We start from the raw sequence: 13,984 nt of genomic DNA, 5'->3' as shown, positions 1-13,984 counted from the left end.
ATTTCCAGCTTATAGGGAGATCCCACAGGTATGGTATATGCATAGTTACATAGGCCCAAGCTGGAAAATGTATTTAATGATGTTAAAGCAGTAGTAAAGCCCGCTTTGTGATTTTTACCTACAGGCTTACCTGTAGGTAAAATGAATATCTCCTAAACGTGCACTGTTTAGGACAGGGGCCCTCAAACTATGGCCCTCCAGTTGTTCAGGAACTACAATTCCCATCATGCCTAGTCATTTCAGTAAATGTCAGAGTCTTGCAATGCCTCATGGGATGTGTAGTTCCGCAAAACAGCTGGAGGGCCGTAGTTTGAAGATCCCTGGTTTAGGAGATATTCACCCTGGATGCAACATGTCACATCACTGGCGCATGTGCTCTGAAGGTCCAGCATACCTTGCCGGACCTACATAGCTTTGTGCTGGAACCAAGAAACATCATCGAAGCTCCGGCCAGTCACACAGCTGAAGTGTGCGATCCCTGAAGAAAGACCGGGGGAAGATGTAAGCCCTCTCGGCGGTGACGGGGCTTTGTTCTAAGGTAGGTTATTCATAATGTGCTAATATGCAATGCATATTACAGTTTTTTTTAATCAGCTGTGGTTTACACCCGCTTTAAATGTAAAGATGTTATTTACTGTCTATATAACAGAATTGTCAAACTAAAGCTCTTCTATATGTTTAATCTCCAACGATAATGAGATATGTAACTTTGTACCATTTGTAAAAAAAATTATGTAGGAACTTCCTCTTTTCTATATACTTTTATGTGACCTTTCTTTGTACCTGCCTCTTCTTGTGAGTTCACAGTTTGTAATCCATGTTATGTCATCTTTGTTTTAATTTATTAAAATTATACACCATATTCTATAGTTTATATTATAACAGTGCGACAAGTATCTATTGCCTGGTCACAAGTGTTTAACCCAGGATTTCCCTACTACAAGGCATATATTTTTCCATTGATTTATTTATTTAACAATTTTCTTACTTAATTTTGCATTTGTTATGGAGTTCTCCATTAAGCACACACTCAAAACCAAGAAGCAGACTAAAATAGAGCCATTTTAAGGCTTAATTATATTATACTTTTTACTGAGAGTTTGCTGCATCTGTGGAAACATTTTATGTGAGTTATGGTATGTGAAGTCTTTAAACTTTAGCCAAGACATATTATCACACTGTACAACATCTCCTTAATTTTTGGAATATTATGCAGAATAAATGCAACATACAAAATTTAGTAAAAATGCAAATTGTTCGACGGAAAGAAAGAAAAACACGGTACAACCCACAAGCTTAAAGTACCAGTGTCTTTTTACCTCCAGTGCAGAATTTCAAACTTAGAATCAAAAATTTGTGCATGGTTTTCCCATGTGTCTACACTTTAAAAAAAGACTCTGGTATTTTACTGTCTAAGACATTACATTTTTGTTCACGTTTCTAATGGAACTATTGCTTTGTTTCCTTTTAAAAGACTGCTTTCTAAAGCCGCTTTCAAGTTTTCAAAAAATAATTCTTCAAAGTAACCCTCATAGTCACACATATCCATTCAAAACTCACTGTAATAATTATTTCTCAGACAGAAACTATTTAAAAATAAAAGACTGCATCTCAGAAATTAGCCACAGAATGAAAATAAAGAGCTAAGTATTTGCAGAAAAAACAATAAAGAGCCACTGCAAATATACATATATTAGAATGTTTCCCATAATCTTGCAAAGCCCTAGCTAGCTCCAGTTTATGTGGGCCATAAACGTTCTCACAACACAGTACATGGAGATATACTGTGAGTGAAGCCACGTACACACGACCAAGTTTCTCGGCAAAAAACAGCAAGAAACTTGCTGTTTTTTTTTTTTTTTGCCGAGGAAACCGGTCGTGTGTACATTTTTCGATGGGGAAACTGTGGAGGATCCCGTTGAGCCAAAAAGAGAGCATGTCTTCTTTTTCCTCGATGGGAATGGAGAAACTTGCCTTGTTGAGTTCCTCGACAGCCTAACAAGGAACTCGACGAGGAAAACTATGTGTTTCGCCCATCGAGTTCCTCGGTCGTGTGTATGTGGCTTGATGCATGGCCATTATCCCTTCCGTAACCCTTCATAGTGAGCAATAGGGTTAGCTATTTAGTCCCTATCATATGATCATATGTTTACAGAAAGTCTTTATAGTTTTCTGCAACATAATATAAAGTCTACATAAGAGAAGACTGGGTGCGAGTTTTCACTTTTTATGTAGAAAGCTAGAAAAATTTGTTTACAATGATTTTAGGAAGTGTGGTCCTATTACTAAGAATAATTAAGTAGCAATGGTTTCCCACATTAAATAGTAATATCCAAATTGGCAATGGAGCTTAAAATGAACTGGATGATTTTCCTATCAAATAATATTCAAACTTATAATTACTAAAGAATAATAAGAGAATACATTGATCCAATTTTGGCAACGTTCCTATGGATTTTCTTCTTTGTGTCATGAGCATTTTCTAAGCTTTATTAGCCACCATATCTGAGGCTGTTCCTTATCATTGTTTTGCTACTTAGCATGCAAGTCAAATTTACTTACTTCATACTTGTTCCAGATCAGTGATTTATTGGGTAGTGAGCACTAGGGTGCAGGACGGATAATGCCCTGTACACAAGATCGGTTCATCTGATGAAAACGAACCGATGGATTTTTTCATCAGATATCCAATGAAGCTGACTTTCATCAGTCTTGCCTACACACCATCGGTTAAAAATCCGATCGTGTCCAACGCGGAGACGTAAAACACTACGACGGGCTGAGAAAAATGAAGTTCAATACTTCGGGGCATGCGTCGACTTAAATCTGAGCATACGTGGATTTTTGACCGATGGATTTCTCCACAGACGATCGTTTTTTTCTATTGGTTTTTTAACCATACGAAAATGATAAAACAGGTTCTATTTTTTTTCACCGATGGGGAAAAAAACTGATGGGGCCCACACATGATCGGTTCGTCCGATGAAAACAGTCCATCGGTCCGTTTTCATCAGATGAACCGATCGTGTGTACAGGGCATAAGAGTGTCACAACTGTTTGAACAGTCCAATAGAAGTGTTTATTCAATAGAGAAAATTCAATGCATTTTGGAGGCTCGGCAAAATATATACAGACAGGCCTTTAGCCCTAATGAAGCTGGATTGTTGAGTTTGTGAAACACATCTGGGAATTCCTAGTGATACCCCCATTGCTGGAGAGCAACTTCTAGGGGCCCAGTCTTTAACTTCAGCACTCCTACACTGAACACTTGCTAAAAAATCAGCAATGGTGACTTTCATATTTCAGTCTGGGCAGCTTCCATTTAGCAAAGTGGGTTGCATGGCCCAGTTTTACTGTTAAATCTTCAGCCTGTGTCTTATTGTGTCAACTTATGACAGGACATGGCATATTCTACAAATAATGAAAAGTGCTGTTGAGTTAAAAATAGCGATTAATTTGTTATGTACGCACAGCGATGGCTACCATCTTTTGTACCAAGCCAAGGTTCGTGAATACACACCCTATTAATGTCATTAGGACCAGAGATATGGCCTACTAAATCATATACACACGATTTACAGAGGCAATTGGTTTACAGGGAATTTAATAATGTTTATGAGACAATATTAATTCTTGCAATACGGGGGGTTTGCAAACAGCAACCAAAATGCACAAGCTGATAATGCTATTTGTAAAATACTCTTTGTCTTACCTCTCTGATTTCTTTAATTTTAGACCCCCCTTTTCCTATAAGAGATCCGCACTGGCTTGCAGGTACAACTAGCCGTAGAGTTACAGGTGGTTTGCTTGTTACTGTGCTGTTTGTCATGGAAGCATTGATATCCTGTAAAACATTGAAAAATAATTATGCATATTTTATCTATCAATTTAGTCAGTGAAATATACAATCCATCTTCTTCAAGATAAAATCTAAATGGGTAAGCATAAATCTAAATGGGTAAGTAAGGAATGCAAGATTTACACTAGCTCCTCCAAATAAGAAGTGTTTTGTTAAAATGTTGCAGCCTTTGCATACAAAATTCCAACTGAATAGGGCCTTATGATATCCTGTGGGAACAGGTGGCACATTAAGGTCTTTAAATTACGTTACTTGTTAATATTAAAACAAAGTGAGAACAGATTTGCTTGGATGGTTAAAAATCACTCTATAATTTTTAAAATATGCTTAAACGAAAACTGTAAAACCTGGGGTCAATTTTATTATCATTTTTTTAATCTTAAATTTTTTAAACTAATGTTTAATATTTTTTTTCAATTTGAAATACATTTTTTCACCACTGACAGGTAAACAGAATAGCATGGGAGAGAAGGAAAAGTAAATGTGATGCTGTAGATGGGCATTATATCCAAACAGTTGCTTTGCCTTGCATGGAAAAGCATTGGTTTGATTAAAACCTGCCATTACAAAAGCCACTACAGCTAACAGAAATTTTAGGTCTAAAAGTAGTCAAATTTATATTTATAAATAAAAAGCACTAACGATATAATTGACATTGCTGCTTGTCTATTTTATTCTTCGGTAATATATGCATGGAGACAATAGCATCTTTTCTCAGTGTTCCATAAAATGCCTTGTTTTGACTAGATTAAAACACCATGGGAATAACAAGACAGAACTGTATTATTTCACTTGTTTAAATAATAAAAATGACACCTGTTGAGAAATGAGCTTAGGGATTAGCATAAATCCTTCACTAATTTAGAAAACCCAGACACACTACAGTTAGCAGTTGTCCTTTCTCTAACCTTATAAATGCATCTGCAGTACTTAGGCAGTATATATTTTCTCTTTATTTTGTCCTGTGCTCTATTTGGCTCGCATTCACTTAAAGACAATGGTGCTATAGTAACAATGATGTCTTAAACAGGAACTTCAGCCACAACATGTATTAGTTACATGGGAATTGGAAATCACTATGGTTGATCCAGGCTGTACTTGGGGCCTCAACTTGCCCCTGGGATTTGAAGGTGAAATGTCAGATCCTCTGCTACCAACTAAAGAATTCACGGTGTGGAAAATAGCATTATGAAAGGGTATGTATAGTTAAAACCTTTTGGGAAGGGTTAAAACACCTGTCAGGTTTTTATTGTTATCAGTATCCCCACTTAGAATATTCCCCCTCTAGTTGTCACTGGAACAGGAATAGAGGGAAGATCCTCTGAAGACACCTGCTCAGTCTGAGGCCCCGTACACACGTCCGAGAAACTCGACGGGTAAAACACATCGTTTTGCTCGTCGAGTTTCTTGTGAAGCCGCCGAGGATCTCGGCGAGCCAAATTTTTCCATTGCCCAACGAGGAAATAGAGAACATGTTCTCTTTTTGGCCCGACGAGATCCTCATCGTTTCCTCGGCGAAAAGTGTACACACGACCGGTTTTCTCGGCAGAATACGTCTCCCATCTAGTTTCTTGCTGAATTCTGCCGAGAAAACGGTCGTGTAGATGGGGCCTAACACCTGTAGAATTTCGTTTGAATGAGAAAGTATAAAAATTGATTAGACCATTTAATGCACCATTCATGGACTCCACTAATTTCAAATGACTTTTCATTTGAGTACCATGTCAATGTCTTGAAATGTCATAGAAAGAAAGATTTTGGTGTGTGCAGAAGTGATGTAATGTATGCTCGGCCAGAAGCAAATTCAACAAATAGAAGTTTGTTCTTTCCCATTAGATTCAACAAAAAATTTCCATTGCCCTTCAATTTTTTCTTCAGTTGCTCTGGTCAAAACTGATTGTTTAACTGTCCTAATTAATTCCAAGATAATCAAACAAATATTAAAAAAATTCATTTTTGTTTAACAATATTTTACAGATGTAAGACCAACTTAAAAGGGGAATCCTTCTAATAACAGAGATACTTTCTTTCACTTCCTTTTGCATCTCTAAGATAGAAAGTAAAAATAAATCTCCCCAATGGGACACAGACTGCAAAAAAAAATAAAAAATTGCCAGAGGCTTAAAGTAGAAGGAAAGGCTAAAATAAAACAGCTAAAATTAAAATCCCCCCCCCCGTGCTTATTTACATGTTTTAATCTTCTTTACAGTGGTCACATGATCAGAAGCAATGAATGCCAGTGAGTGGCATCATGGCTATGTGTATATCAGCCCTGTGGTCAAGCAGTCATGAAGTAAGTAAATGATGCAAAGTTTTATAAATGGCTTGCTATATGTACACATTTTGGGAGAAAACAACAAATAGGTAGTGATAATGTAAAGCCCTGTACACACGATCGGTCCATCCGATGAAAACGGTCTGATGGACCGTTTTCATTGGTTAACCGATGAAGCTGACTGATGGTCAGTCGTGCCTACACACCATCGCTTAAAAAAACAATCGTGTCAGAATGCGGTGACGTAAAACACAACGACGTGCTGAAAAAAAATAAGTTCAATGCTTCCAAGAATGCGTTCGACTTGATTCTGAGCAAGCGTGGATTTTTAACCGATGGACGTGCCTACAAACGATCGTTTTTTTTCTATCGGTTAGGTATCCATCGGTTAGATTTAAAACAAGATTGTTTTTTTTTAACCCATGGATAATTAACCGATGGGGCCCACACACGATCGGTTTGGTCCGATGAAAACGGTCCATCAGACCGTTCTCATCGGTTTGACTGATCGTGTGTACTGCACTGATAAGTGTTTCTGCACTATACAGGAGTCTTTTCCCAAGAGATCTGGGATCCTCAGATTTGTCTGGGATGGCTGAATAATCTCAGGGCACTTAGGTGGATGGCGCAGAAGCTGGGGTTCTGAGGTAATTTTTTTATGGCTACTTGTTACGCAGCAATTTTAAATGGTGGAGGGGCTAACAATTAGGGTTGAATGTTTTTATGGCAAAGTCCACTTTAACCCCCCTGGCGGGAATTCCCGAGTCTGACTCGGGGTGAGATTTTCATACCGAAATCGGTAACCCCGAGTCAGACTCGGGCTCGCCTCGCTGAAGCAGCAGACAAAGTTACTTACCTTGTCCCTGGATCCAGCGATGCCACCGCGCTGTGTGAGCGAGTGGAACCTCGCTCGATTCACACAGTGCCTCTGTGTGCCACCGATCTCTGTTCCCTGCGACGTTACGATGCACGGGAGCGGAGAACGGCGCTAAATTCTAAAACGTAAACAAACACATTACATACAGTATACTGTAATCTTATAGATTACAGTACTGTATGTAAAAAATACACACCCCCCTTGTCCCTAGTGGTCTGCCCAGTGCCCTACATGTTCTTTTATATAATAAAAACTGTTCTTTCTGCCTGCAAACTGTAGATTGTCCATAGAAACCAAAAGTGTCCCTTTATGTCAAAAATGGTTTTAGAGCAGCTAGAAAACAGCGATAATAAATTATAATCACTTGCAGAATTGTGCGATAGCGATTTGTGGGGAAATTCGTCATAAAAAAATAAAAGTAATGACAGCGACAATTCTGCAACTGAGCAAATTTCAGTGATATTGAGTTGATTACATTATTGAATAATTTTTATTATAATTATATTATAACTTGTTATAATTATTTATTATATTATAATTTATAATTTTGTTTTTAAAAAAATGTCATACCCGGGATGCCTACTAGACTCTTGTTTGGTCAGATTTAAGTGAGTTATTCCTAAAAATTACAGACCTACAGTATAAAACGCCAAATTTCCTTGCAAATAATGGTACCGCTTTCAGCACCTTTTTTCTGAAATAATCATACCGCCAGGGAGGTTAAACACCATTTGAGAAGGGAAAAAAACGGCAAAGGATGACGTTCATATTAACATATTCTACTACTCATTCCTCTAAACTTTATTCTGTTAAAGAGCTATGGCCTCCAGCACAATCTTGATATTTAACACTTTTCCAAGTGTGTATGTTATTCAATGGATGCCATAAAGCTGATTTACTAAAAGTGGAGAGTGCAAAATATGGTGCAGCTCTGCATAGAAACCAATCAGCTTCCAGTTTTTTTTTTTGTCAAAGATTATTTGAACAAGCTGAAGTTAGAAGCTGATTGGATACCATGCACATCTGCACCAGATTGTGTACTCTCCAGTAAATCAACCCCCATATCTCTTAAAGAGGAAGTAAACCCTCTTGTTAAAAAATAAATTAAAAAGACAACCTGCAAGACAAAGGCATAATGAGCTAGTATGCATAGCATACTAGCTCATTATGAATTACTTACCTGAGATTGAAGCCCAACCAGCGGCCCTCGTTCAGCTCCTCAGACACCGCCATGATACCCAGAGTGACTTCCAGGTATCGCTGCTCAGACGCTGTGACTGGCCGGTGCAGTGAAGACATCACTCCCGCGCATGTGCGCGAGAGCCGCCAGTAACAGCATGATGGCGTTATTAGTCGCACGCTCAGTACGCCTGCGCCCGATGTCTACGGTGCATGCGCTGTAGACATCGGTGCCGCGATTTTTTGCAAATATCTCCTAAATCTTTTAGGTTTGGGAGATATTTCTTGCACCTACAGGTAGGCCTTAATTTAGGCTTACCTGTAGGTTAACGTGTTTTTAAAGGGTTTACAACCACTTTAAATAGAGGGGAATTTGAAGGAAGAGACAGCAGTACAAAACACAAGTACAGTACAGTCAGTTCCCAATGTGTTGAAAATGTTATCTTTCACTAAATAATGTTAAGCATCAGTTTCTAGAATTGTTGTGAAGATGAAGATGTGATACTCACACTACTCTGTAACTATTGTGTTTTCACTAGCTGGAACTACAGAAGCTTGGAGGTGCACAAGGGAACTGACTCTTGGCATATGAGTTTATTGGAACTTAAATGTATCCAAAAATACAAACATGTTAATTAGTTACAAACTCATATAAGCTTTCTGACCTCAAGTTGTTTTAGTAAAAGCAGGTTGGAATGTGTAAATATGCTTCTACGCCGATGTATGGAGTGAAGCGTGGAATATCAAAGAAATGAGCGACATGAGGTCAAAGCCAAGAAACAAACTTGTTCCTGACAGCCAAGGGAGTATAATGTTCAGAGCTGGACTTCTAATTATAGCAGGAAGATAATAGCAATATATACGTGTGATAGGAATGTAAAGACAGACACCAGGCTTTGCAGCTGAAGCTGTGACATGCAGCTGTAAAAACGTATCCCAAAATTGAGACATCACTATATCATGTGCACTCTAGGCCAGTAAGCACTATTTTATTGTAAGTCTATTATTACATGATAAAGACTGATAATCTTAGTTATGCCTGTTGTCTGTCAATACCTGTTATTCATCTCATTACAATGGCCTCACATACCTTCATCTGCTGATTTCAACACTTATATTAGCCAGGAATGTTGCGCATCATATTAATGGGCTAATAGCAAAGTGAAGAAGGTCAACTCTTGAAATTACAAAAAAATTATCAACATTTGCATAGGACCATGGTGTGAGATTCCAGGTTCAGTTCCTTTAATTAAATATGTGTATTGTTAATTTTTATGCAAAAGTACAAACAATACAATTTCCTTTAGTAACAATGCAGTATCTTTTTTAATTTCCAGGAGATAGTTATTAGACTACTGTATATAGAATGAGTTTAGCCACGAGTCTCAAAACTAACTATACAAACAATTGAATATTTTAGTTTATGTGGGAATGCCTAATGGTCAGTCATTTATTTGCAGAGTTGACCCAGCTAACTGATGTTTTATCAACTTTTGTGTGGTGACTTCTGGTCCCATTAATGTGTTTATGCATTGGTAAAGACTAGTGCTTTGATTTTAAAATAATACACATCCACTCATTAAGAATATGTATTCTTAAGGCCGTGCACACGATCGGAATTTTTCAACAACAATTATCCGACAGACGTGTTTTGTCGGATAGTTCGACCGTCTGTATGCTCCATTGGACAATTGTTGTCGGAATTTCCGACAACAAATGTTGGCTGTGCATGCTCTCAAATTGAATTTATTTTGAGTGCTGTATATGTTAAACTAGATTTAGAGACCCAAGTTTTAAATATTTACAGAACACAACTCTTTAAATAGCACTCCATAAACGACTATGATATTTTGAAGCTGTAAAGTGTCGATGGACATATTCTCCATATGTAATTATTTAGCATGGTTATGAATTCTGCTAACATAGAGGGGGGGTGAGAGAGAGAGAAGGTAAGAGAGAGAGGGGGGTGAGAGAGAGAGAGAAAGGGGGTGAGAGAGGGAGGTGAAAGAGAGGGGGGGTGAGCAAGAAAGAGAGGGGTGGCAGAGAGATTGGAGTTAGAGAGGGGGGTTAGAGAGAGGGAGTGAGAGAGAGAAGGGGGGTGCCCAATATGCTTTTCACAATCATGGCCCCAGGAAGTGACCGAGAGAAGGGGATGTTCAATATGCTACTCACAATCATGGCCCCAGGATGATCTACAGCTACTGTGTCCTCTACATTTAAATTTGCCACCTTCACAAGCACTTTCAGAGAAGCGTGTGCAAGTCAGGAGGGGGAGTGTGGGGTGGGACAGACTCAGCAGGTTTGGCACTGCACAGTGTACCCGCCCCCTCCTTCCTGGCTGGCAAGAAAGATGATGCAGCGGATCCAGTGCTGCAGATAAAATACAATGGATTATTCGGGGTATGTAGTGCACAGTGGGTCCCCCTCCCTCTCGGCCTGTGTGCCCCGCACACTTCTGTACACTGGATGGCACTGGCACATGGGGTGATTAGGGTGTGCCCAGGCACATCTGGCACCCCCTGTGCTCATGCCTATGCTCAGTGATAACAATAATATAAAGATCCAAGGTCAGGCTGTGTATGTGACCCTGATATGTTAAATAGAAGAACGGCCTATTAAATGGCAAACAGGCTTATACAGTACATACATAATTGAAGAAGCACATTTTTCTCATTTTTAAAATATTACTTTACTCAAACAAGGTCAGAGCAAGATGGATTCAGATTGGTTTCTGCGGGTACTGCCCTACCAAAGAATGATTTAGTTGAAAAAACATGCTTGGGTATGTTTAAAGATGCAAAATACATAATCAAATAAACATACAGACTCAATACTGTGCTTTGCCACTCTGAATGTCTACTACTCTTGTTAAGTCAAGTCCTACATAAATTGCACTGATGCCTGGAATTCCTCTAGGCAGTGTCTATGTAACCTTAGCTTCACAGGTTCAAATCTCTGCTAAGATAATCTTACATAGTTTACATTGTGAAAAAGCAACCAGCCATACTTTTGTTTTGTAATTCTTTGAAGATTTGAAGTGTAAAGGGCACATTTATTCTTATACAAACAGAACTAAAAAAAAATCCTATGCTAATTTGCCAGCCAAAGTTATATTAATATATATGATACCATGTTGCAATGAATAAGAATTGCATTTCCAAAATATATGGCTGCAAGCAAGACAGCATATATGAGTGTGTGCATCCCATGGCAACTGAGCTTTTTTCTTTCAGTTTAAAACCAATATTACAAAAACCCAACCACAATTAGATTTTTTTTCTTTTGCTGTACCATGTCTTTGACATGTTTTAATGAATGACAAAATTATTATTGAAGTGAGTCTAACCCCTTGAGGATTCCTCTAATAAGTGATAAATGCGCATTATACAAGAATGATGATTACACCCCAGTGATCCTAAACAAAATAACTCACATGATATGATTCATATCTATTGGATGCAAGTGGACCTGTAGGCTAATTGGAAACTAGACCCAAACTAATGCTGTTGGGTCTCCTAAAAGATTCCAGTTTTTCCAACTTCCACAAACCTCTCATAACCTAGGCTCAGGGGCAGAACTTGAAATTAACACTTTACAGTGTATAAATGAATATATACTAGCAGATACTTTCAAACTAAATTTGATCAAATATGGCTGCACTGGATTACTGATGTGTTAGCAGAAAAATTATTGTATACTTACATGGATTTTGCTAAATACGTTGATGAGCATTATCTATATATTCTACCCTGACTAGTTTAAAGGAATGTATAGTCTTTAAAAGGAACATTTAAGAGATTCATTTACTTCAAATGACCATATCATTATGTGATAAAGTTTTCGAAAATATGGTTATATGGGTTATTTGTAATTATGTAATACATCGTTGCTCATTAAATATACAGACTCTGCTTCCTGCTCTTTAATGCAATGCAATGCTGCTCCTTCTCCCAAAGTAAGTCTAGGAGTCAGCCAGCTAGCTGAGCATCAGCCTATTGCCATCCATGGAAGACCCCATTAACAATTGCAAATGGAGATGTTAGCGATTATATCTGGGAGACCTGGGGGGGGGGTGGGCAGTTAGCTGTGGGTGGAAGCTATTCACGTGAAGAACTAGGATCAGCTCTAGACACAGACTGAGTGGCAACAATTATCTGCGGGAGCTGTCAAGCGTAACATTGCTTTCAATGGGATGTCTGCCCACAGCTAAATGTCAGGAACCACTGCTAAGTCTCCTGCATCTAACTGCTAACTGTGCAGGGCTGTTTAGATCTCAGGACTTGATCAACAGAAATACAAATTCTTTGGCATGTAAAACAGCTCACATAAATGGATTTTATCTGTGTGTTCATTAAGGCTTGATTCACACTGCTGCGACTTGGGATCCAATTTGTGAGACCCCAAGTCGCATAACATGTAAAATTCCATGTTAGTCAATGATAGCTGTCTTAATTAGCACTACTGAAGTCACTCCAACTTTAGAAAATGTACTACTTCAAGGTGATACACAAAACAAGAACAAACTCCTGCGCACGGGTGAAATGTCCAAAGTTATTCGATATTCCACATGGAACGCACCAACAGTGTCAAAGACCGGTAGCACAGGCCTTAGTGCCTTTCGTGGATGGGGAATGTCCTAGTAGAAAACGACAAAAGCAAAGGAAGAAAGGCGCACCAGCCTAGTGTGTTACCGTTGACGGGTTTAATCAAATAAAATGATAGTAGAAACTACTTACAAGAGAACTGACATGGAAGGCTTAACAGCAACGTTATAATGGATTCCCCCTCGAACCACACTCCAAAATAGGGGGGGTTGTATAGGTGTGTCACTGCCAGCTGACGCTTTTCGAGGCGTCAAGAGCCTCTTCATCAGAGCTCAGCAGTTTGAGCTCTGATGAAGAGGCCCTTGACGCCTCGAAACGCGTCAGCTGGCAGTGACACACCTCTACATCCCCCCCTATTTTGGAGTGTGGTTCGAGGGGTATCCATTATAACGTTGCTGTTAAGCCTTCCATGTCAGTTCTCTTGTAAGTAGTTTCTACTATCATTTTATTTGACTACTTCAAGGTAACTTCTATCCAACTTGTGCCCATAGACTTTAATGGAAGTTGCCTCCAAGTCGGACCCTCATCTATATTAATGTGATTTGGATCTGACATTAGCGGAAAATTTCCCAGGTATTCCCTGTGGTGTAGCCCTCCCTCTCTTCAAAATCGCATCAGGAAGTCGCCTGGCAAAGTTGCACTGTAAGTTGTGCAACTTTCAGGTTGCAGTAGTGTGAATCGAGCCTCAGCTATTTGCAGTTTACAGATTTACTTTAACAAATGTAAGGATGTGGGCTGATGCTGGAATCCACATGTTGTTATTGTATTTTATCTTTAATGTACTGTTTGTACATTCTTCTCAAACCCATTAAAGAAATCGAGCAAAAAAAAAACAAACAAGCAAAAGAAAAAAAAATACTGTAAGAAACAGTAACTGCTTAAGGAAAGCAATTAATATAAAAGCAGTTTAACGGGTTGTAATATAATGATGATTCTTTTATAATATGTTAAACAGCTTTTGCATTAATTGGCCATTTTAATTTCTAAGTGAAACAAGAAAAAAATAGGCTTTTAACGCTTAAACTGATATAGAACAAGCATGCCTATCTGTTTGATTAGATTTAGGCTGAAGCCTTGCATTTGCATCACATTAAAATTTATGAGGGGTAAACAGCTGGTCACTAGCATAATAAATAATAAAACAACTACATAATGTCAATACTTAATAAGAAATATTACACCCTTTTGCT

At 38.5% G+C, this 13,984-nt stretch overlaps 1 protein-coding gene across 9 annotated transcripts in view; it reads right to left on the bottom strand.

Annotated features, from left to right (window-relative positions):
* LOC120940557 (poly(rC)-binding protein 3-like) overlaps positions 1 to 13,984 on the bottom strand; it is a 264,353-nt gene that overhangs the window by 46,906 nt on the left and 203,463 nt on the right. For all 9 annotated transcript variants that reach the window (XM_040353493.1, XM_040353492.1, XM_040353490.1 and 6 more), the window contains exon 7: positions 3,713 to 3,844. In XM_040353493.1, coding sequence (XP_040209427.1) covers positions 3,713 to 3,844 — 132 coding nt within the window. The remainder of the gene's footprint in view (positions 1 to 3,712; positions 3,845 to 13,984) is intronic.

This window comes from Rana temporaria, chromosome 5, assembly GCF_905171775.1.
Source record: "Rana temporaria chromosome 5, aRanTem1.1, whole genome shotgun sequence".
Taxonomy (NCBI): Eukaryota; Metazoa; Chordata; class Amphibia; order Anura; family Ranidae; genus Rana; species Rana temporaria.
This window is presented reverse-complemented; position numbering and strand designations above follow the sequence as displayed.